Here is a 24,650-nt window from a genome sequence, read left to right as displayed (position 1 = left end):
GAAGAAGAAAAAAAAAAGATTCAGAATTCACACTCTAGCATCACAGTTTCTGAGTTTAAAGAAACAATACATGGTTACAGTAGATGTGGGTGGTGCCTAAACAGAAACTTGGACATGGGCCAAGGGAAGACTCTTCAACAGCCAGCGGGAGAAGCAAAGTGTCAGTCACCTTGCAGTCATCATCCACGATGGCTCTCAATATACCAGGTCTGGTGATGATGGTCATCTTCTACCTGCTTGTGTTGGGAATCGGCATCTGGGCGTCCGTGAAATCAAAGAAACTGGAGAAAAGCGCACAGAATGGACAGATGGAGGTATCTTTTTTGGCCAACCGGAGCGTCAGCATGGTGGTGGGAGTCTTCACAATGACGGGTGAGTTGCATGCAGCCTTTCTGTTTGATTCATAGTTGTCTTTATTTAGGCCTGTGCAACAAGCTTGCCAGCCTGTGATAAGACTTAAGTAAACACCCGTATATCAGTCCTTGGACATATATGTCTCCCACTAAGCAGCACATCTCAGGCTAGACTTATTATTCTGTGTGCAGAATGTGTTAACCCAGCCCATCATAATCAATCAATGTATGCATGTATTTATTTACTTTTTTAGCTACTTGGGTTGGAGGCGTCTTCATCATTGGTATTGCAGAGTCGGTTTACAACCCCACCAAGGGTGTGACCTGGGCTCTTATTCCTCTGCAGATGTCGATTTCTTTTATCATCGGTAAGTATCTCTCACTGTTACATGCTGGCTCTCAATACGCCCTCTTTGAAATTCACAAAAACAGATGTATTCAAGTCAGGACTTGATAAAGGAGTCTTTAAAACAAGTCGTAAGAGCTGCGTGCCAACTAAATATACAAACAAACATTCGTCATGATTAATTCTGACACCCAGTTGTCTTTGCCATGAAGCAACATCCAGCTCACCATGAGAAAGTCTCACAAGAGACAACAAGACCGGCTAAGTGTATCAGTAACTTTCCATTGCACCTTTCCACTAAACTACAAAAGGCTCTCACTGTTCCAGTCAGGCCCGTATTAACCCCAATTGGTGCCCCTGGGCACTATACCTCAAGTGCCCCCACCCCCCCACCCCCCCAACGCCCGCCAAAGTAATAATGACTGCAAACGTAATAAAAATCAGCAGCATTTAATGTAATAAACCCACAAATGTAATACATTTTCCATAAGCGTATTAGCCGCTTACTGCAAATGTAACACACAATTTCCCACAAACGTAATAACTATCACTATTACGTAATAACTATTACGTTTGTGGGGACGGGTACGTCTGTATTGTAATAACTTTCCACAAATGTAATAGTATAATGAATAATGATCTTAGTGGTTGTTGCTTGTTTGTTTGCCTATACACCTACTAATACTACTGACTGTGGGTGCAAAATCCTGCTGACTCTCTGTTCCACTATCACGTAATGGATCATATCTCTCTTTCTCACTCAATATTGTTTTGTGGCATATAAATATCTAGCTTAAACAGATTTATTTCTTTGCATAAGCAAATGCTTTTTGTTAATGAGGATCATCTCTCTCTCTCACGGCTGTCTGCATGCTGCGCATCACTACCTGCGTGAATATGTTACATCCAAATGAGTCGGAAGCAGCAGCCCGATCCTAGAAGTGGTCTTACATGAAGAAAATGAATTTTGGGCTGTTTTGGTTGTATATGTGTTTCAGAATTAATCTCAAGTTTAATATATAGACCCTAGCCAACATTCAAATGATAAGCTGTAGTTTAGGAATTAGTTTAGTAACGTTAGGTCGGAGGGGTTTTCTCCAACCCAACGTTACCTAAGGGTTTTAATACCCGTTATTTAACAGAGCTGAATAGAGTTTATTGACAGAGGAGACAGATTGTGGTTGACAGAGGGAGATAACTAGCTTGATACAAAGCTACAAATACAGATTTGAAGAAATCTGGATGTATTTCTCATTTGTAAACACAACACTTACCAGTCTATAGGCAAGAATCTAAAGGTTTATTAATTCAATTTTATTCAAATCCGCTTCATTGGCATGAATGCCACAACAACAATATTGCTAAAGCACCAAGAACCTCGAAGAGTAGCCAGCACTAAAACAGCCAAGATTCAAATTTATGTGCAATAATTTTGTTGAATGAAAAAAATGCAATACTGCTGTTACATGACTTTTCCTGAAAGTGTCTGTATTTTAATTTAGAACAGTTTTTATATACCTATTACCTATTTCGGCCATAAGCGGTCATATTGACCACACATCATTTCGCAGGGTTTGCTATTTTCATTGTCTCTCTTCTTGTTTACTTGTAAGTGAGTCACTATATAGTTGTATTATAGCCTGGTTGGCACCATGGGCAGACAAAAACCCCTCCGTGAAACAGCACGACGAGCTGTTCAACACTAAAGTGTGGTGATGCGACGCTGACTGTGTAGCAGGGAAATCCGAGGAAGAATGTCTGCATCCTGAGCACCTGCACACAGGTGTGGGCAGCTTTAGTGGGGCGAAGACAAAACCAGAGTCTGTAATGTACTACAACAACACCAAGTACGGCGTGGACGTCCCGGACCAGATGGCGAGGGCGTACTCCGTCAGAGGAAGATGGCCAGTGGCGGTCTTGTATAACATCCTCGACTTGGCTGGGATCAATTTCTGCATCTTATTCAAGGAGCACCAGCAGCAGGAGAGCCCGGAGGAAAGTCCTGCAGCAGCTGGCAGAGGAGCTGAGGGCAGAATACATGAAGGGGAAAGCGGCCGCGGCAGTCGGCTCAAAGTGCAGCAGCGGCAACCACCGCAGCAGCAGCAGACACGGAGACGGAGGCAGTGCCGGTCCGAAAAAGCTGCAAACGGAACCAAATGTCGGACACATGACACGCCACAAGCCCGTGTGTGGTAACTGTGCATCTGGTATAGTCTCCACAGTTAGCTTCGGTTTCGTCAGCACTGCACCTGCTAGTGACCGCAGTTCTTCTTCCTGCTTTGTGGACCAACCCAACTCTGACCGATTGTGGGGGGGGGGGAGAGACACGATGGGGTCATGTAATCATGATTTATCATTATTGTTGTTATTTTTATGAAATTGATATTCATAAACGAGTAATGTATGGTCTTTCAACAATTTCCAGTGAATAATATAAACATAAAACGTAACGTAGAACATTTTTAAAGCTTGTGGTGAGGTGCCCCCCCACTGGCTGTAAATGGTTGGTGCCCCTGGGCACTTGCCCAGTCCAGTCTATGGATAATCCGGCCTTGGTTCCAGTGACGGCTGCTGACGAGAGCCCCCCCGAGGCCCATCAGGGTCAAAAGGTCTGAAACCACTAGTCAGAAAATACTTCTGTTTTGCATTTGTGTTAGTAATGCTACTTTTGTCGTCCTCAGCCTGAAAGTTGAGTTACCTGTACTGCACCACATTCTGGTCTTTAGTTCAACTCAGTTTAAATTTGACCCTCTTCCTCGTGTGAGTTAAGGAATGTAGACTGAACAGAGCTCACAGCTCCAAGGGACCTTGGAGTCAGCATTCAGCTGTGTGTGTGTCAAAAGTTAGCAAGAAGACGAGGCCACCAGACCTGCCAACCCTGAAGTGTTTTGGTCATAAAGAAAAGACTTTACATTTAATTTTTTTAACTGTCTACCTGTTGCTTCACACACACACGCACGTGCACGCACACGCACACGCACACACTTCATTAAAGGAAAACTAGATGCATATAATTCATATTCAGCTACATTGTTTGGCTCATCACAACCTCCTAGATTAGAATAACTTATTAATATGTAGGGGGATTGGATGAATGGCTGTATATGTAGTGAAACTACACACGTTATCTTATATCCTGTTCAATATTTTGTGCCCATATATTTTGGTTAGTCTAACTAATAGGAAGGGGAGTGAGTTCATAAATAGGCCCAAGTACTTCTGTGTTAAAGATGTGAGTCAGACCAGGTTAACAATTCTTCTGATTGTTGAAGGGAAATGAAGTAGCCTAAATAATAATTTACTCTCAAAGCACCAACTTTAAATAGGCCTAAAGCAACTACTACAAAAGCACAAGATTTAAGCCTGGCAGAGACACAATTATAGGCTAATAAATAACATGGGTCAGATAATTTCAGATAGGCTTTGAAATGGGTGTTATTGCATTAAATGCCTATTGTGTCAGTTGCCATCATACTGGCCTAGACAATAGGCCTATGCTATGCATCATTAACTAGAGCTACAATAGCTGGTCACAGCTGGACTCCCTGTTATGATGTCATGGTCATTTGTAATGTTCATAAATTCAATTAGGATTAAAAAAAAAATTAGCCCAACTGTAACCTAAATCCTGTTTTGTAATTACTCTATTTATTTATCTTGTTAATCAGCACCTAGCCTGTCTAAAACCTTCTAGATCTCTAGACACTTCACCACTTTTCTAACTTCAGCAACAGTACAAATAGGGTCTCAGCACATAGTCCGGGGCATCTAACCTCCGCTAGCTTAGCTGGATTTCTACTGAAAAGCTGACAAAATGTACCACTCTTCTGCAGCAGCTTCCTGTTGACGGGAAGTCCCGACGACTCGATTACTGAGTGCAGTAGAGTTCCGCGGCTCATGGATGAAAATGTATGATTATGACTCCATGGAAAAGCAATCAAAGTTCATATGTGTCTTACCTGCCAGTTTATAACAGTTATTATCGAGAGCGGACAGGGAAAAGAACGGAATTGAGCATTTCTAACCGCACTCGGTAATCGTCGCGTCGGGACTTCCCCGACCCGGAAGCTGATGGAGGAGAGTTGAAATCTGTTTTTAGCTTCCCAATAGAAATCCAGCTAAGCTAGCGGAGGTTAGATGCCCCGGACTATGTGCTGAGACCCTATTTGTACTGTTGCTGAAGTTTGGTGCTGTTCTGAGCATTATTTGTGGCTTTTTGGTGGCGGTTTATATTTGGATCCATTTACTGCAGTGTATTGTTGTCGTGCGGTCGTTTCTGAGGTTGATAAAACTCCGTAAATTAGCGGTTTGCTAACTTGATCTCTCGAGAGGGAGTCTAACACAGTTTCACAGTGTGTTAGACCATGGATTAAACTTACACCAGAATATCCCTTTAATGTCTGTCTTGCACATGGTGCAGAACGTGTGATGAGGTAACGTTAGCCTGGACATGTGGAGGAAATGCCATCTCCCTGATAGCTGTCAAGAAATCTTTGAGGTTTCCGAACCTTTTTTTGAAGGCGGTTCTGCCGCCATGGCACGCAAGCCTACAGTTTTGTGTGCAGCAGTAATGGATTCGGGGAAACGTGACGGTTAGCCTGCTATTTGCAAACACATGCACACACAACATCGATGAACGGTAACTTTGACGAGTGGTTAACAACACCATCGGGTAAACTCAATGTCTTAATTTTACCTTTTCAATGCTGTTTGCATCGACAGTGACAGCAAACGGCCGCAGAGGGATCAGTTATCCGGCCAGTCTGGCTTGCTTGAGGCACTGAAATGAACTGAACGCGCGGCGAATTTGGTGGGAGGGGCAGGTGGGCGAGGGTGTTAAAATGCAGCCCTCTGATTGGCCAAAAGCTTTTCACTCCAGTTACACGCAGATTGTAGTGGCGCAGAAGCAGAATCAACTTCATAGATCTGAACTTGCATAGAAACTGAAACGGGCGAACTGCGAAATGGACCAAAATGCGTACAAGTTGGCAGGTCTGGGCCACTATAGCGGACTAAAACAGAGTTATACCCCTATATCCCTATGGCCTTGCCTCCGCAGAATTCTTTTATCACCAAACTACATGCTGACACCTTTGAGGAAGAGAGCCCAGAAACTACAAAGTGAAAAGCTGAACCTTTGAAATTACAAGTAACACACTGACTTCTGACACATTCACTTCAAAGGTGGACTGTTCTTTGCGAAGCCCATGCGGGAGAACAATTACATCAGCATGATGGATCCATTTCAGAAAAAATACGGGAAGAAGCTGACGGCGGTTCTCGCCATTATCCCGGTCTTAACTGAAGTGATCTGGATTCCTGGATTGCTGATTTCCCTGGGTACACAATGTGCAAGTACACTCAAATCCACACATTTCTGACCCCGTCGTCAACTTTCGCTGTCATACTTTACATTTGACTGTGATCCAGGAGTGACCATGAGCGTGGTTTTGGATCTGCCCTTCAGCGTCTGCGTCTGGATCTCCGCTGCGGTGGCGATCATCTACACCTGTCTAGGAGGTCTCTATTCAGTCGCGTACACCGATGTCATCCAGATATCACTGGTGCTTCTTAGCTTGGTGAGTTTTTTTGCACAATGAAACTCGGAGTTGAAAAGCATTCTTCTTTATTTTGATTCTGCTGCGTGATTTCCTCTCTTCCCAGTGGTTGTGTGTCCCTTTTGTTCTAACAAGTGGTGTTTACACCGACATCACCAAGACGGCCTTCAACCACACACATCAGGCCCCCTGGCTCGGCACGCTGGAGTCTGATGAAGTCGGGAGGTGGATCGATAATTTTCTGGTCATGGTAAGATGAGCGACAGTAGACTGTATTGATTCAAACCACAAAGTTTAAACACTATATTCTGACAGCACATGATTGTAGATATGCTTTCACGCTTAAAACAGGCTAGCAGGGCTAGAAGTGGTCCGACAAGGTACACATGCTAACAGGCTAGCATGCTAACAAGAGGCTAACAACTTGGTAACTGGCCTTGAAATGGTCCAACATGGTTCACGTTCAAACAGGCTGACATTTTAACAACAAGCTAACAGGCCTGCAAGTTCCCTAATAAGGTTAACATGCTAACAACTGGCTTAAAATAGGCTAACAGACCTACAAGTGGGCCAACTGGCTTACATGCTAACAGGCTAGCATGCAACAACAGGGTAACAACAGGCATAACATAATTACAAGTGGTCATGCAGAGAGGCTAAAAGGCTAACATGCTAACACACTACCAACTGGCTTACATGCTAACAAGCAATGTGTTTTGGGTACCATCTAAACACAGTACATTGTATTTTTCAATTATGTACAATGATGAAAGTTTTTAACGAGGTTCCTTTCGATGCAGTTGTGCAGTATTGCATGTAAATTGATGACATGAGAGCAGAGTGTGGCTTCGTTTTCTCACCTTTATAGTTTTTCAGAGCGTGGGCAATTTGGCAATTCAGGATTTCCATCAGAGGACTCTCTCCTCCAGCTCCACGTCCACCGCCAGAATCATCTGTTTTGTAGCGTCGGGAGTCGTCATCGTCGCTGGAATCCCGTCTGTGTTGATCGGAGCTGTCGCAGCTTCCACAGGTGATTTTGACCGTTCCCCTGTTGGGAAGTCGGGGTGTCCATGATGTTGGTCAGTACACCCAGCATTTATTTTCCTTTGCTCCAATATTTCAGATTGGAACTCCACCTCATATGGTTCCCCTCCTCCATACGAGCGAGGCGAGGCAGCCATGGTGTTGCCCATCATCCTGCAGCATTTAACCCCAACCTTCATTTTCGCGTTTGGCATCGGAGCCATCGCTGCAGCAGTGATGTCCTCCGCTGACTCTTACCTCTTGTCGGCCACCACCATCTTCACCACCAACATCTACCAGACCATCAGGAGTCAGGTATAAGGAACATGGGGGATGGAAGAGGGGAATTTAAACAAACATTTCATGCATCTAAAATATAATTCTCTGTCATTCAGGCTTCAGATAAGGAGCTGCAGTGGGTGATTCGTGTCTCGATAGTAGTCGCAGGAGTTGTGGGGACTTCTCTCACCTCCCTGGACAGCGGCATCTTGGTGTTCTGGATCCTGGGTTCAGACTTGTCCTACACCATTTTATTCCCACAACTGATCTGCGTCCTCTTCATCCAGATCTCTAACGGTTACGGAGTGATCGCAGGCTACGTTGTCGCGGTGGTGATGAGACTGTTGTGTGGAGAGCCGTTGTTCGGCCTCCCCGTCCTCCTACAATTCCCAGGATGCACCTTGGAGGACGGTGTTTACATCCAGCGCTCTCCTGTCAAAACCATCTGCATGCTGGCCGCTCTAGTCTCCATTGTGACATTTTCGTATGTGTCGTCGGTCCTGTTTAACAAGGGGATCCTTCCTGAGAGGTGGGACGTGTTGAAGGTGAAATCACAGTCGGCACCGTCACCAGCAGGTCACACCAAAGAGTGCGATACTGATGATACGGATGACGACCAAGTCCAATCTGAACCAATGCTGGATACAAAATGCTAAGTTCTTTTCTTTGTTGACATAACTTCTGGGTTGTGGTGTTACAGTGCATAATGATTGTTCTTTTATCCAATTGTATAACACACCTCTTAAATAGGGTTTGCAATGGGGAAAAAAGCAAAGAACCCTGTATGATTCTATTTAGAATGTATGTCTATATTTGTTGTAGCCCTTTAACTACCTCACCTAAATGGGATGCAGCCATCGTTCATGTTCTAAATTCCACCTGTGATTTTCCTGCTTCCATTTATCAAAATGTCTTCTGGGAAAAAGGTCTGTTCAGTATGACACAAATAAAGGATATTCTGTGATGACCAATCATCATTTTGTGTACTTATTGTTATTCCTGACATTCATTTAGAAAGTAATTATAAAATGTATGTAAGGTATTTCAGTTAAAGTGAAACTCTCGCCAAAATGCAACAGAGCTTTTTTTGTGAATGTATATGAGTCAAACTTCAGTGTAAAAGCATAATAACGACGAAAGGGGCACTTTTAAGATTTACCGTATTTTCATTTTCGGGTCATTTTCAATGGGAGTGCTATGGGCACTTTTACGATAAGACCTAAATCTCTATTTTTAAAACACTAGGAAGGTTCTTCACAACATGAAACTTTGCTCATAGTATCACCAGGGTCTCTACACATGAACACGAGCATTGAGAACATTGTTTGTGTACACAGAGTTTACTAAAAAAGAGAGTTTTTGAACAACTCACGTTAGCAGTTACTTGTTCCGCTCACTGCCGTCCTGCCAGTGGATCAATCTCCGAATGCGATGTAACATGGAGGACAGATAAGGTGGAATTCTCCTAAAGCTTAGTTTCATATAAATGCACAGATAATTTGTTGTTTTGTTGTTAGCGAAAAACAACGGCGGCGACCAGAAAAAAAACTAAAATTGGTAACGTGAGTTGTTCAAAAACTTTTTTTTTAGTAAACTCTGTGTACACAAACAATGTTCGAGTTCATGTGTAGAGACCCTGGTGATACTACGAGCAAAGTCTCATGTTGTGCCTTCTTAGTGTTTTAAAAATAGCGACCTTGATGCTATCGTAAAAGTGTCCCTAGCACTCCCATTGAAAATGATTTTGACCCGAAAATACGGTAAGAAAAAATTGGCATTTTTGTCAAAATAATGCTTTTACATGAAGGTTTGACTTGGGTATATTCACAAAAATAAGGCTAGGTTGCATTTTGGCGGGAGTTTCACTTTAACATGTGAAAGTTACTGTACAAGCAAGTGAATCAGATTGATGACTGACTGACCGATCAGCAACTGAAAACACAGTGAATATTCAAAATCTGGAGCACATATAGCTTAAACTATACTTATATGGTAAACCAACATATTCGATAACCCATTAGCTTATATTGGACATCAGCTAGCTTAACGTTAGGATTCAACCGCTCCCTGCAGCACATTACTGGATTTTATTGACAGGAAAGGTGTAAGTGAATTCTAAAATATCAACATGTCTTGTACACATGTATTCAAAACTAGAAGGGAAAAGTGTTGGCTTTAATCAAACAGTAATGTTAGCTAGGAAGAAGCTGAATGCTACATGTAGCTAGTGGGTCATACATGATGTTTTACCTTGACATTATGGTCCAGACTTTTATAATCCATGATCTTTTCAGTTGCTGATAAATTGGGAAGTGGTGAAATTGTAATTTGTCAGATCCCTTGGTTTGTGCAAAATGAAAATGCTTTGAAACAAAAGGGAACCAAGTGCTGCTGGTACTGCTTGTTCAGAGTTTGTTCCACCTGTGAACTACTTTGCTTTTCCACAGGAATGAGAGCCATTGAGAGTCGAATCATTCAGTCTCCAATTTCCCAGCATTGCAAGGAACAACTATGGCGGACTACATCGCCTCTTAACAAGTGTTGCTAATATAGGCTTCACTTGCCTATATTTGCATCCAAACATGACCGGTTCTTGTCAAAACTGGGCACATTAAGTAGTAGTAGTTGGCGCTAGACGATAACAACTCCTCCCCCTAGGCCTGACATAAGCTGTTCTTTGTTCTTGACTGGCAAAGTTTTCCTCTCCGAGAACCAGTACTTTGCGCCCTGCCAACCAGCACCTGAACCACCTTGTTCGAAACAGGCTGCAAGGTGGGGTCCCCATTGACTAAACTTGCCAGGCATGTTCCAAGATCTGTTTAATCTGATTGAGATGTTAGGAATTGATAGACTGCATTTCAAATCTTAGCCATGTTCCTTGAGACATTCTGGATCAGTTTTTGTTTTTGCCACTGCCATCAGTCTGCTGGGAGTGCCTTTGCAATGGGACATTCGGTTCACTTCACCAGTTCATCCTTTCAGTGCTGTGGTTGATCAGCGCATTTAGTTTGATCTTGATGCGTACTGCATCACGTAATATTTGGGAATTGATTGTTGATTATAGTCTAGACATTTGAGACATGGCATTGTGATAAAACACAAGTACTGTAGACTTGGAATGTCCTCTAAAGCAGTGGTCCCCAACCACCGGGCCGTGGACCGATACCGGTCCGTGGGTCGTTTGGTACCGGGCCGCAGAGAAAGAATAAATACGTTATTTTATTTCCGTTATATTGACGACCATACTCGGAAAGTTGTTTTATTTTGAAAAACAGATTCTCTTTTAACAACATCCGTCTCTTCCTCTTGGCGTGCTTGACACGTACCTGTTTCAGTCACGGACTGGTATACCCTAAAAAAATCAAGCTAGCTGAGATTAGTGGAAAACAAACGTCTTCGGAGAGCTACTTCGCAAAGAAAAAAGAAAAAGGCCCAAAGATGAGACGGAAGAAAAGGGAGATGGACAACTGTATTGAAGTTGGCTGTTAAAGTGGCTGAACTGCAGCTGTGGGGACGGTGAGTGGACAATAGCTATAATTTTATTACCGCGGAATCACACCTCCCCCCCGTCTGTCAAAATTTGTCGTACATTAAACTGGTCCGTGGTGCAAAAAAGGTTGGGGACCACTGCTCTAAAGGTCCAATTTGCATGAGTCATGCCAGCCACATGTTTTATAACCTCGGCATAACACTTGCACAACCAAGTTGCAATTTCAGAAATGAATGTCACACAGAGAACAAGAGAGAGAAGACGCTGGCAAATATTCTTGTTTCACCGGTTGATTTTCTGCGTTCTGGACTCTCTTGAACGAGATGTTTGTCACAACATGACTACAGTAATTACCAGACCTACAGTCATGAACTATTAGGTGCTTGTCGAAGAGATTCATTGTAATTGTATCATTGCAAATTGTGTTTTCTGCCATTTTGTGTGTATTCTGTTGTTGATTTACGTACGTTAAAGGCCCATCTTTGGGGGCGTTACAAACTAGAATGGCACCGAGACGAGTTCACACCTCCACCAATATCAAATAAAACATTTCAATCTGCTAGATCTGGATTTTTACTTGGATCTGCATCAAATTATACAATGAAATTGACTTTCGACAACTGCGGTCATTTTATCCTAGACATCCACATGGAGATTATGTTTTCACCCGTGTTCGTTCGTAGGATTTTGCAAAAACTACATAACAGATTTCCACGAAACTTGGATGGAGGATGGGTCTTGGCCCAGACTAGACCCCATTAACTTTTGGTACAGATCTGCATGAAGAGAGGGATCCAGGACATTACGGTCATTTCTTTCGGGGTGCCTACCTTGTAATAATAAATACCAAGTTGGGTCTTTGGCTTTGGACCGAACCACCAACTCAAAGGGTTGTTATTTGGCAATCAGGGAATGGGACACAACAATCAACCATCTTCTTCAGAATGACTTTAAAAGTTACATAGTGTTGCTTTAAACATAGGCTTGACTGTTGGACCTTGGTGGATGTTCTGGTTAGCAGATTAATTCATTAACTGTGGCAAAAAAACATGTTGTTAACCCTTGATCACCAAAATCTTACAAGTTCTTACTTGATTCCAAGTCGAGGTTATTGCCAAAAAAGTTACGTTCACGAAAGTGGAATAAACGTACGTACAGATGTTGCTAGCGCGATAGCACTAGCAAGAAGATAGCAAGAAGTGCGCATTATTCTGTTGGTGTCCACGGATCAACATCCTCCTTTGTGCACTAAATATTTCTTAAAGACATCCAAGAGGAACCAGTAAGTAAGATGGTTTCCTTGGTGGAAAACAAAACTTGTAACACAGCATACAACTGATACGTAATTTATTTGATTAATATCGTCACACGTCCATTTTTTCTACAACATCAGGTTTCCTTCAATGTCAGTGCATTTCATAGGTCAGCAAGACAACCAGTAGAACCCCAAAAAAAAAAAAAAAAAACCCCAAGAAAATGTCAAAACCTAGAATGAAAGTGCTTAGCTCTCAACATGAAGCAGAGTCTCAAAAGAAAGCACACGCAACCACACAAAACAAACAATACATACGCCGTTGCATCTGTCAGGTAAGTAACTGATGAAAACGCTGTGCTCCTTCGCTGGAAGACACATACAGAAAGAGTTTGCATAAGGCACCGAGACGTGGAGGGGAGTAGCTTATCGATGGCGGGGTGGATTTCCTCTTTCTTACTGGGGGACGCTTTGAGAATGTGAGGCGGAGATTTAGTGGAGGGGGGGAATATTACATCGTATGTACATCACAGTATAGTAGATGCAAAGGAAAGGAAAGAGAAAACACTGATCGAACACTTGACGTCTGTACAAAACTGGCTCTAAAAATCAGAGCAATTCAAGCGCGAGATGGGGGATAAAGACGCATTCAAAGAAAATAATATTTATTTGCATTACAAAACAAGCAAATTTGGTTAAAAGCTCTTTATGACAGACACTTATAAATTTAAGTAATGCAGACACAGGAGTAGTATACTTGCTGCAATCAGTGTGAAGAGAGAGACTTTGCTATCATGCAAGCAGGTATTTTTCACCATCCACTGCAAAACCCACGGGACTAAAAAAGAAACGAGGGGAAGGGCGTGAACGGTGGGGGAGCGATTCTTTAGATGCATTCACATGTGACTCGTTCGATCGAAGTCTTTTGGATAATTAAAAAAATTTGGTTATTCGTCAGCTAGTCTACGACATGCCACTCAAGCAGTGTGACTAAGTCAATACATCAATATCGATAAAGCATCAAACAACAATTAAATACATGAGAATTTAGAGATGGATGAAGTAGATCTAGATGCACACAACTTACCTGATAAAGCAAGTTAAGGCGATACGATCACTACTGAAACTATCGTCTGAACACCTGAAGTCATAATCAAGGTCAGCCTTACCTGGTTAAAGGGTCAGTCCACCAATTTCACACATGGAAATACATAAAATCAGGGGGTTTTTTCCAGGAAAAACATGCACAATGGTTCATGGCTAAGACAAATAATCTAGAAATCAAATCAAGTTGATTCTGTTTCTTAAAACAAACATTTAGCAATTTAAAAAGGTGCAATGCATTATGCGTATCTACAGAAGTTAGCATGCTAACCAGCTACCTCAGTTCTAAGCCCCTGTTCTAGTGGTGTAAGCAACGACACTCTCCTGGAGCTCCCATTCCAGACTGCTAACTGGCCGGCTAACCGAGCTAGCTAGCTCATGACAACTACAGTTAGTGGCTACTACAGCAATGCTCACAAAAACTGATAACCAAAACCTTGTTGAGTCGATCCTGCATGCTAGCTAACCTGAAGAACTGACTTTCTCTGCTTTCGCATAGCCGTAGCTGTCAACATCACTAGACTTGTAATGGCGTTTTAGTCCTTTAAAACGTTTTCTGGGCCAAGTTGACGAGATGTAGCTTGCGGAGTGGTTTCGCAAACATTACAACAAACTGCAACCTTTTCTGACTTCCAAAATGATCTTTTAAAGTTTAAATTATTTGACTTTCGCCATTAACCAGAATACAAATTCTTTCTGAAATAAGGTCCCATGGATGAGGGACTTGGTCTCTCCAAGAAAATCATGACCGAATCTTAGATTTATGGAGCTCATCTTAAACTAGGAATGTCTGCTATATCAGTTTTGACAATTTTCTTTTTTAAAAACATCAATCAATTTTCTGACCCTATGTGCCTTTAAGCCAGGCAATTCAACATCAAGACTGAAACTGGGGTAAAGTGCTGGACTAATTGATGGTCAAGAGCAGAAATCTCAACATAAGAAGACCTGAGGAAGTCACTGCTCCCCGCCAAGAACTAGTCTCTCGTAAAACCACAACTTTTCTCTTTTACAATTTGGGTTTCGTTCGGATAAAGAACTGAGACATAGAGTTTTAAATTAGTGAGCTTCAAATCTCCCTTTTTTACTTTTTGACAGACAGGCTAGCAGTTTCCCCCTGTTTCCAGTCTTTGTGCTAAGCTAAGCTTTTGGTCTTTCTTTTATTTGCACTACAATTTATTGTTTCCACTGCTGCTCAAACGTTTGGTTGTTCCCTCAGGACAAATTCTTAAAAATCAAACCATCCATGTGTATAAACTATAGTATAGTATAGAAAGTATTGCCCTCAGATGATTACCTGGAGATCAGAATATTGTGTGCATGTATATTTACTTCTGGCTTCTTTGTTAGTAGGGTCAACTGTTTGTGGAGGTTTAAAAAAGCCCTGAAAACATGACAAATCTGTATGTTTTCCTCAAAGGTTGATGTATGAAGCTTGACTTTAGTGCACCGATCAGGATTAAGGAACATCTGAACCAGAATCTGCCGGCAGTTGATGGGTTGTATGGTTACAGTTCACACACCTACAGTCCCGATGAAGCAGATTACTTTGAGTTTTTGTACCGAAAACGTTTTAGAGTTTCATTGTTGCTCATTCAGTCGTAAAATGTTAAATCTTATCGAGGAAAACGTCGATTTGAAGCAAAGTTCTCAGGTGCTTTAACATATATAGAGATCATGTACAGCATCTTTACATTCCAGTACACTAAATCCAATTTACAACAGTTTCACAGCATCACATCTATCAGGCAGTATTCCAATTGATTTCCGTCATGTTGGATATCTTATTTTAGAGAAAGAAACTCCTCAAGAGTCGCTTGACGTTAGTGTGATACCACAGCTTTAAAAAGGAAGAAGAAGAAGAAGAAGAACCAAATCCAGGTTGATCAGCAGAACCCAAACTGAGAGCATCATTCATCAGACTATCTTAAGGCTGTGTAAATAGAGTACCATTACCTGTACAAGAATATGTTTCATTGACATTGGATTATAAAAAAAAAGACTGATCAGCAGTACAAAAAGCTTGTACTTGGAGGCTTTGTGAACGTCATGAGAGAGATTCGAGAACGCCTTCGGTCGCGCCGTCTCTCTGTCCGTCTCCCCGCTTGCATTCGTCTGTACGTCAGTGCAGGTCGTGCTCTCGCTTCAAAACCGTCAACCACGCACGCACACACACTCACACGCACACACACCCCTGAATCTACAGTATCAACATCCAAGAAACGAGCTGAAGAAACTAGGATTTGAATGCAGAGTTTTTCCAAAGTGGTTTGTGATAGACCCAGCCTTCACCCTGCGGGACACAAAAGAGACCAGTGTCAGAATATTATTATGTCAGCGTCAGCCGTCGCATCAGGCTGGAAATAATAAAATGTGCTTTTTTTTTTACACAAATAACACCAGAAGATTTGCCTCAAATTGAAAATGATGTCTATTTTGGACATTTCCTCTCCACCTGTCTGACAGAAGACATCTCCTGTAGTGTCTCCCCTTAAACGACCCAGATTCTTGGAAAGATTTTAAATCGCTCAGTGAAAGGTGAGAGCGCGGTGAAATGGAGAAGGTCCAGGTGGAGACTGAATTAATTCTCAGGGTGATTTAAAATGTATTTAGTCTCTGTTTGTCCTGAATGTGCTTCCTCGTTCGTCTCTTCTGCGACTATGAAGTCTAAATAAAAGATGTCTGCTGTGCCAATCGAACATCAGTGATGTCGTGTTTCCACCATGGTCGACGTGCTCACCTCTCTGTCAAAGTATCTGGTCCTCCAAGCGGTTTCGGTCTCGGCGCGGTGCCTCTCCTCCGTCCTCTGCCGCTCCTCCAGGAGCCTCTTGTGCTCAGTGGCTTTTTCGATATCCTTCTCCCGTAAGGACTCCGTCACGTGCTGCCAGAGGCGTCTGAAACGCAGAGACACAACTGAGAAACTTCTCACAAAAGACTGACGTTGGCGAGCACAAACTTCAGAGCTTTGATTTGGATTTGTGCTCCACTAAACGACCCCTGCTGCCGCTCTGACCTGGACTCGGTCGGCCCCTGCTTCTCGACCGGCCGGACGCTCTTCCTCGTCACAGGCAGCTTGGTGACGTCGACCACCCTCATCTCTCCGCTGGTGTAGCTGAACTCCAGAGCGCCGTTCCACTCGCCCTGCACGCGACACACCACCGCGTTGGTGCTGTTTTGCTTCACCTCCGCTGTCACCCTACATTACAAGACACGATTAATACACTTTACCTGCTATTCTAAGAAGCTGTGTTTACATTCTTAGTGGCCGGGACTCACTTGTGTAATTTGCCTCCGTAAAACGGTTTCGTCTGGAAAGTGATGACTGCCGAGTAGCCCGACTTGGCGCAGTTGATGTTGACTTTGCCGCCCAGTTCCACCCACGGGACGGTGAGGATGGAGCGAGCGTACGCACAGGGCAGCGTGAAAGTGTATTCTTCATCATGCTCCAGCAGATAAAGACAACCTGGACGGATGAACAGAGTAAGAGAGAGAGAGTGAGGGAATGCAAGTGTTCTTAAATTCTTCTTTACTTGCTACCCTAATCAGTTGGTTTATCAGTTTATCAGAATCCTTTATGGAAGAAGTAACGTTCATCTGTGAGATAAAGCTCTAATTCCCATCTTCTGATTATAACATTTCGTCAAAACTCACCTAACCAATAAAAGATTTCACCTAGACAGTTAACATCAGGGGTGTTTTTTGTTTCTTTTTTGCCTTGAATGTCACATGACTTGATGTGTTTCCTCCAGATGACTTGAAAATGTAAAAAAAAACAAATCCTGCATTTTTTAAGATTTCTGCTAAACAACCTTCTGCTCACCTTCCCCGATCATCGACACTCCGATGGACATCCCCATGAACTTGCTCTTGGTCCACACGTGCGTGTTGACACACATCCGCCTCTCCTGGCATTCAGCGTAGAAGCCGGACACGGGTGGATGGTGGGACACCTGCTCCGCCGTAAAGCGCACTTGGTAGGGCTCCTGGGAGGCGGCCGGGTCGGGGCTTCCCTGTGACGGCTCCTTGGACGCCTCTGGTCTCCTGGGAACCTTCCAGGAGCAGTGGAAGGACTCGCCGATGATGGGGTTGTAGGGCTTCTTGGCGATGGCGCCCTTGCGGCCCTCGTGGAAGGAAGTGAGGTAGTACTCCACGAAGCGGACCATGCGGTCCTCCGGGCTGCTGCCGTCCGTGATGGCCACGAAGAGGTCCGGGTGGGACATGAAGTCGGCGTACATCTCCAGCAGAGAGCGCTTCTCCAGGATGAAGGTGGGCAGGACCACCTGGAGGAAGAGGTCGCAGGTGGATTAACACGTTATCGAAATGGAGCGAAGTGACGCAGACCTGACGTGACCTCGAGGTCACAGGGTCTACTAAATCTGCATATGAGGTCAGAAAGTGGATCAGCCAGATAACTGCGATTAAATCAGAAACCCAAGAGGAGGAGATCCAAATACTAGAACAAACTGACACTGGAAGATAGAATGTCTGTTCAGAGCTCGACTCGTGGTGTTTAAGTGTCTGCGTGAGTGTGTGTGTGTGCGTGTATGTGGAGTTGTGTCGAGGAGAAGTAATTAGAAAGCAAGAAGTGCTTACATCAGCCTGTAGGACTGAAAACAGACCTCCTGATCTCAGACTTGTTCAGCGACTCTATGAAGTTTTGTGCTTTTCTCAAAACCGTTTCCACACAAACTTCAGCCGAGTTTCAATATAGTGAGACTCGACATCAGTGTCTCTCTCCTGAGATCGTGACCCCGTTACTCAAGATAATCCACAGACCTCGCTGCTATTTTGTTTTTGTGACAAGGCAAAGAAGAAATGTGGCTCAGCTCATGACGAGAGGCTGGCTTGCTAAGACAGCTAACGTTACAGCTCAGCCAAGATGGACGCCGTTAATGTTTCCATCCCTTGTTGTCATGGGCACGAGCCTCTTGTCAATGAGCAGAGACACACACTCAGGTCTGAGGATTATTTTGAGCGACTGGGTCATGATTTGTGGAAAGAGACGCTGATGTTGAGTTTTTCATAGTTATTTTTAGTTCATCAGGTTCTGTCATATTCAGGAGGAGAGCGATCTTTAGATCTCTACGGCTGTTTTCACCAAAGAAACCTGGATGTAAAGATAAATCTACAGGTAAGAGAGAAGTGTCATTAATCTTAAACATCTCTGCAGACTTTAAGTTTTGGTGGGCGTCCCTTAACATGATTCACTTGATCCAATACAGAGTTACTTTAAATATACATGTAAGAGTGATAAGACTGATTGTAAAACACTTTAAAAGTGGATGAATTAAATATAAAATAAAGAAAATGTTGCAAAGAACAATGGAAAACATTGTATGTGACAATCACGCAGCTCCCAAACATTAACTCTTCCTGAGATTTCCATCATCTAACATGCATTTTGGATGAATAAGATGTATACACTTTAAAATAACATAAGAAAGAAGACCCTCAACGTGTGTGTACGCTGGGGTTTTCTACCAGGAAGTTATTGTAAACAAACATTGTGATTTCTTGGATGAAAGGATCTAATATGTCACAGATATTATATACAACAGAAAAGAGTATAATATCTGTGACCTATGCACCAGCACCCGTCACTGTAGGACTATTAATGTGATATGACCAACATTATCCTCTTAGAATCTTCTGGTGAGGAAGAAGGAAAGAAAGAATCAACGTGTGGAAAGATGGCCGTCGTGGAACTCGACCTACCCGTGTGAGGTCCATGCCCAGCTTCAGCTGGGACAGCAGGTGTAGGATGACGCTGCGCTCCTCCTCCACAGCGCCCAGGTCCTCCTCCTTGTCCGAGAAGCCGTCCTCCGCCTCATCGTCTGCGCTGATGTCTTCCTGCTCCTGATGGAGGAGGGAGTATGGGGTTAGAAGTAAGTGACTGTTTATGTCATAACCAAACATTTAAAATCACAAAAACACACTGAAATTCAATGGTTTGTATCTGGATTAGAATGCGTTAAGTTCCTGGAGGAGAGCGGGTGTCTTACCCCAGAGAAGCTGCAGGACTCGGGGCTGCTGAGCTCCAGCCGGCTCCCCTCCAGCGGGCCCTCCCCGGTCGTGAAGCTGCCCAGGGAGCTGCTGCCGTTCTTCAGGATGTCGGGCAGCTTGGGCTCCAGCCACTCGATGGTGGGTCCTGCCATGGACGGGGAGGTTCAGAGGTGCTCTCGGTACACAATCCCCCCCCCCTCCCTCCCTGATCCCCCCCGACTCTCACAGCTTCACAGACACACGCCAACTCTAAACTTCCATCCGCCAGAACTACACCTCTCCACCACCTGGCTGCTGGCTGGACAGACGGCTACTCCTCAGCCAGCTGCTGTACACCAAAAGAGTGTAACCCGACTCCTCCGAGCAGCCGAGTATCAGGATACGACAGGAAACATCCCCGTCCTCCGATTGGCTTGACTCTCTCGGTATGGCGCGGGCTTTTTTTTTTTTATGTATGTTTAAAAGGTGGGCAGAGCTCATTTAAATTCACCTCGTGCGTCGTCGGGCGACTTAATCTGATTGGCTGCCGCAATGAGTCCGGCCTAATGAAATATACATCGAGTAATGAGATCTGCTGTGAAAAAGTGGGACAGTCGCTTTTCCCATTTCGAATCATCCCGACATGAAAAAGGTTAGGAGATATCAGCAGGTGGGACTCCTCTCTGTTCAACCCACATGTCTTGTTTTTTCAGTAAGAGGCTGATTTAAGGCTGCAACATGTCCTCAAAGTGCTGCAGATGGATATTTTAACCATGTGAGATCTCGTTACCTTCGAGACAGGAGGTAAGAATAGGTACGGTTGCTTATCAATAATGCAAAATAATTCCACTGTCCGTCCAACGCAAACTGTTACACCGGCTGCAGGCCGACGATTTGTTCCAGGCAGACAAACACGTACAAACAAGCATGAAAAGCAAAGAAACAATCTAAATATTCAGACACATGATAAGCCACTGACCTCCCAGCGAGCCGCGCTGCCTGGCCACCTGCTGCAGGTGCAGGATGTGCAGGCACTCGTTCAGGCAGTTCATGGTGGCCATGGAGGTGGCCTTGAGCATCAGCAGGTCCTGGTCGAGAGGGGACAGGCCGGGGGCGGCGGGCAGGCCCTCGATGCTCTGGATCAGGTCTCTGTGCTGGCCCTGGGCCTGGCTCATCATCTGGAGGAGGAGGTTTGGTTATTAAGGGTGAAAACAGATCTTTGTTGGGGATTTTTGTTTAAACTGATTGAGATCTTTTAACCTGGATCCCTTTTTTAATATGCAGAGCAGCTGTACTTTCAGACGACATGAACAACATTCCTGCCAACTGATAACCTTTAGCAAATACAAAGCTGAGGACTAATTTTGCTAACGTTATCAAGTTTTTCTCCTTATTCCAAAGAAGACAGCAGTCCTACTGAGCTGTTTACTTTCCTACTAATAAAATGAAAATCCACCAATCAGCTGCGCCTATTCCCTAATGAACACAGTCTCCCTCTTTCATTCATCCAACTGTCTTCTTAAAGGCTGGATCTGGGATATTTCTACATATGAAGTAAAAAAAAACCAACCTGATATCCAAACCTTTCATAATGTTTTGCTGTCATACTCTGAATAATATATAAAAGCTAGTGTGCATGTGAATGTAGCCATTGAAAACTAAGATCTTTATTCATATCAGCTCAAAAAACTGCCCTATTTTGATGAACAAATCCACAGAGAACAAACGCTGCTGTCGTCTCTGATGTGAAGGAAATGGCTCCCTCTTGTGGACAATCTGCGTCACAAGAAAGTGAAGATGACAGTTCCCGATGAAACGCCTCTAAAATCAGCAAAAGCTGAACTATTAAGACCAAGATTTAAATATTTCAGACTTACGACTGTACGTCTTGTAGGAACACAACACGGCTTGTTCTTCTTGGAAGCCTTTTAAGAGATCGACACCGTCCTCAGTTTAAACATTAATGAAACACGGTGTAGTTGGTTGAGTGTCAGCTTGATGTTTTTCCTGCTCGTCTAACTTTTTCTCTGCATGTTACGATTACTTCACTGAATATTTCTCACTCTTTTATGGAACTTTTTAGTAACGCGTTTTCCTTTTGCAGCACTGTGATCGGATCAGACCCAGATTTTCTTGATCCGACTCACATTTCTGCTTTTCAGTCTGCAGTGTGGAAGGAATGTGGGTTAATCAAGCGAATCTGCATCTGATCCTTAGTTTACTTCCTGCTTGTGTCCATCCTTTCTGTGGCAAACTTCATAAAACTTCATAAAGACACACAAAACATCTGCGAGTCAGCCTAACTCTGGTTGTTGCCGTACCTCTCTGGCGTCCATCAGGTGGTCCGGCAGCAGCGACCTCTTGCTGGAGTAGAGCGACGAGCCCTTGTTGACCTGCGACCAGTTGAATAAGTTGTTGGGGTTTTGGCTGGGCCGGCGCATGGACATGGGGGAGCTGCCGCTGCCTTGAGACGCCATCGAGTAGCTCCGAGACTTGGGTGGGGGATTACTCTGTGGAACAATAAAAAGTCAGCTGCCGTCACGATACGATACGATACGATGTTATCACGATACTTTAGATAAACTGGGTGTATCGATAACATTTATTGCAAATTATAACTTCTTTCAACTGCAACTTAAGTCCCCAGAGGAAAACTGTCTGTTTAATCGGTCAAAATAAAGATTTTTTTGTTGCAAAATGGGATCATCAAGCAGAGAGATCAACCAATATCGACGACTATAAAATAAATCGTTTACTGTCTTTTTACAGAGATCCTTTATCGGCTTGTTTGGGAAGATGGTTTATATGGAACAGATTCAAGAAACCAAACTCTGTATGAAACCTTATTGTTGAAACCACGAAGGGTCAACAAATAATCATTTCCTGATGTTTTCCCACCCTCAGCTGAAATAAGATCCTCGGACAGTTCTGTGTTTTTACTTCTCATATATCTCAAAGAGCATTAAAGCAGAACGTGGGCAGCATTGTACCCTGCAGATCAATCTCCAGATCAATACTCATGATTACGGCGCTTACACACAGGGTCAAACTTGATATATTTTTCACATAAACATTAATATTTCACAGATCTGGCTCAGGACCTGTTCGACTGCTCCTTTGGCATTGGGAAGAAGGAAAACAGGAAGCTGCAGACTGTCCGGCTCACATCCGTTCTGTGGCGAAGACACATTTTTATCTTGGATTTGAGCTCATCACACGCACACAGACACACACACACAGTGCAGCAGATTTTTCAGAGGTTTTACAGACTTGAAGATGTTGAGTGCACAAGATGTTAAGGGGCTACAACTACCTATTATTTTCTCATTTAATCAGTGAGGTGTTTGGTCTATGGAATGTAAGATAATGGTGAAAAGTGACATCTTAAAATGTCATTTTTTTGTCCACAACTCAAAGATATTTGTTCACTGTCACAGAGGAGGAAAGAAACCAGAAACGTTACACATCCAAGAAAAAGCAAAAGCAATCATAGCCAAACATGTTACTCTATTGATAAGAACTCATATTGACGCCAGCCGTCACCACCTTACCTTCCCCATGGCCTCTGTGTGGTGCTGCGTGCAGATCTGCAGCCTGCTCACCCAGTGCTGCCTCTCTTTGGCATCGGTGGCTGCGGAAAAAGAAAAAAAAAACAAGTGAGCGAAACCCTTTTACGTTCACTCCGGGATGATCTTACTCAGCATCGATTCCCGTATGCCTCTGCATCACCGGCAGCAGATAATGGAAAACATCCGGATCAATACTGTATGAACCTGATGGATGGTGGTGGCGGCCGGCCTCGAGCTGAGAAGCAACGCGAAGGTGTAGAGAAACCGGCGAGTGTGCTCGGCCACCTACCCCTGAGCTTGTACTGCTCCCCGCTGATGGCGTTGACGGTGAAGGTGTGCGAGTCCTCGTCGCTGGGGGAGATGACGGCCCCCGCCAGGGGGAGCATCCCGCGGGGCTTCTGGGGCCGCGACTGCTCATTGACAAAGTACTCCAGAAAGCCGGCCTCATTGTTTAAGACGAAGAACCTGCAGGGAACAACAGCAGCCACCATGACAGTGTCACTACTACAAACCAACATGGCATTACTTGAATTGGATTAGACTGGATTACAATCATTGAACTTGGCTGAGAGAGACTGGTGGATTCTGACAAGAGAGGGCTTGACTGGGACATCAAATATTTTAGATTAAACACAGATGTTCAGGTAAAACTCACCTGTACTGCCAGCCTGTCACAAGGTTGGTGTATTTCATTAGGTAGCCATCAATATTCTCCATGTGATCGCTGGCAGGAGAGGTTATTGAGCAACAGGAGATAAAGAAACACTTGTCAATGTGCTTGGACTGACTACACACCCATATACACACACGTCAATCATAGAGTATTGCTTAATCATAGAGTGGCTTATAAGGTGACACGATTCATTGTCTAATAAGGAATTAAATGTGATCATAAGTCGGGCAGTCAATATAAAAACATAACAGAAGGGATATAAAACTGGTGTGCTGCTGGAGGCTCACTGTCTGTGTCAACAAACTACGCCTTAAATCAGTGAACTAGCGTAAATAAATGAGCGTTAGCATGATGGTTAGCCACCAACCTGTACTGCCAGCTTTTGGCACTTGCCCTCCCCGAGCTGGGGGTCCTGTTCTGGGGAAATACATCCAGCTTCCCTTCGCTTTCCGTGATTCGTATAGCCGTGGTCTCCCCTTGCATAGTCACTAGCAACGAAGCCCTCTTTAGACGCTAACTCAGCTTGCTAGCGCTAAGCTAACCTGTCAAGCTAGCTAGCTGGCTAAGTCACAGATTTGATGAAGCGGACGAGCCTCCGTTATGACACAAGAAGAAGAAGTCGGGTCATCGCTTATCGAGACGCACCACACACCCAACGGACGCGGGGTTGTTAACCGGTCAAGTTAAATAACGAGTGATAAAACATTGTCTGTGCTGCTGATACAGGGAGTAGCCTGGTAGCCTGGAACTGCTGCTCGCTAGCTCGCCTGATATTTACTGCTTTGGCAGGAAAGCAGTCATGTGACCAGCTCACGAGCGCAGGCTTCCGTAAATTAAATTAGAAATAAAAAATAAATTAATAGCCTGAAAAATCTTCCCCAAAACTTCGTCCCTCTATTCTGGCAATAAAATAAATATATATTCATAAATTTGCAGAGGAAAACATTTTTTGAAATTGAGTTAAACCGGAAGTTGACTTCCTTCGACGTATAATAGAAATTAAATAAATAAATAAAATAAA

At 43.7% G+C, this 24,650-nt stretch overlaps 2 protein-coding genes across 4 annotated transcripts; one reads left to right on the top strand and one right to left on the bottom strand.

Annotated features, from left to right (window-relative positions):
- The first annotated feature begins 31 nt into the window (after window positions 1-31).
- LOC115577125 (high-affinity choline transporter 1-like) lies at window positions 32-8,531 on the top strand. 2 transcript variants are annotated; one of them, XM_030409954.1, is made up of 8 exons: window positions 32-372; window positions 608-721; window positions 5,884-6,039; window positions 6,130-6,278; window positions 6,364-6,507; window positions 7,134-7,287; window positions 7,381-7,595; window positions 7,676-8,531. In XM_030409954.1, exons 1-8 carry the CDS (start codon window positions 84-86, stop codon window positions 8,213-8,215), a joined length of 1,761 nt encoding a protein of 586 aa, XP_030265814.1. In that variant the 5' UTR covers window positions 32-83; the 3' UTR covers window positions 8,216-8,531. The 2 variants fall into 2 exon arrangements, with proteins under 2 accessions (XP_030265814.1, XP_030265815.1); XM_030409955.1 differs by lacking the exon at window positions 5,884-6,039.
- A 3,848-nt stretch (window positions 8,532-12,379) lies between these two features.
- LOC115577104 (oxysterol-binding protein-related protein 11) lies at window positions 12,380-24,432 on the bottom strand. 2 transcript variants are annotated; one of them, XM_030409917.1, is made up of 14 exons: window positions 23,997-24,432; window positions 23,612-23,680; window positions 23,246-23,421; window positions 22,939-23,018; window positions 22,489-22,560; window positions 21,709-21,897; window positions 20,367-20,565; window positions 19,408-19,553; window positions 19,121-19,261; window positions 17,226-17,685; window positions 16,682-16,868; window positions 16,419-16,601; window positions 16,146-16,299; window positions 12,380-15,698 (listed from the first exon to the last, which is right to left on the bottom strand). In XM_030409917.1, exons 1-14 carry the CDS (start codon window positions 24,110-24,112, stop codon window positions 15,642-15,644), a joined length of 2,229 nt encoding a protein of 742 aa, XP_030265777.1. In that variant the 5' UTR covers window positions 24,113-24,432; the 3' UTR covers window positions 12,380-15,641. The 2 variants fall into 2 exon arrangements, with proteins under 2 accessions (XP_030265777.1, XP_030265778.1); XM_030409918.1 differs by lacking the exon at window positions 22,489-22,560.
- Between the last annotated feature and the right edge of the window lie 218 nt (window positions 24,433-24,650).

Source organism: Sparus aurata, chromosome 24 (genome assembly GCF_900880675.1).
Source record: "Sparus aurata chromosome 24, fSpaAur1.1, whole genome shotgun sequence".
Taxonomy (NCBI): Eukaryota; Metazoa; Chordata; class Actinopteri; order Spariformes; family Sparidae; genus Sparus; species Sparus aurata.
The sequence above is the reverse complement of the archived record's forward strand: the minus strand, read 5'-3'. Positions and strand labels throughout refer to the sequence as shown.

Coding starts and splice junctions, on each gene's coding strand:
- LOC115577104 (XM_030409917.1), bottom strand. CDS start 24,112: ATGCAAGGGGAGACCACGGCTATACGAATCACGGAAAGCGAAGGGAAG. Junction 23,019..23,245: donor GGAGCAGTACAAGCTCAGGG/GTAGGTGGCCGA, acceptor CTTTTTCCGCAG/CCACCGATGCCAAAGAGAGG. Junction 20,566..21,708: donor ACCTGATGGACGCCAGAGAG/GTACGGCAACAA, acceptor CTCCTCCTCCAG/ATGATGAGCCAGGCCCAGGG.
- LOC115577125 (XM_030409954.1), top strand. CDS start 84: ATGTGGGTGGTGCCTAAACAGAAACTTGGACATGGGCCAAGGGAAGAC. Junction 373..607: donor GGGAGTCTTCACAATGACGG/GTGAGTTGCATG, acceptor TTACTTTTTTAG/CTACTTGGGTTGGAGGCGTC. Junction 6,508..7,133: donor TCGATAATTTTCTGGTCATG/GTAAGATGAGCG, acceptor ATAGTTTTTCAG/AGCGTGGGCAATTTGGCAAT.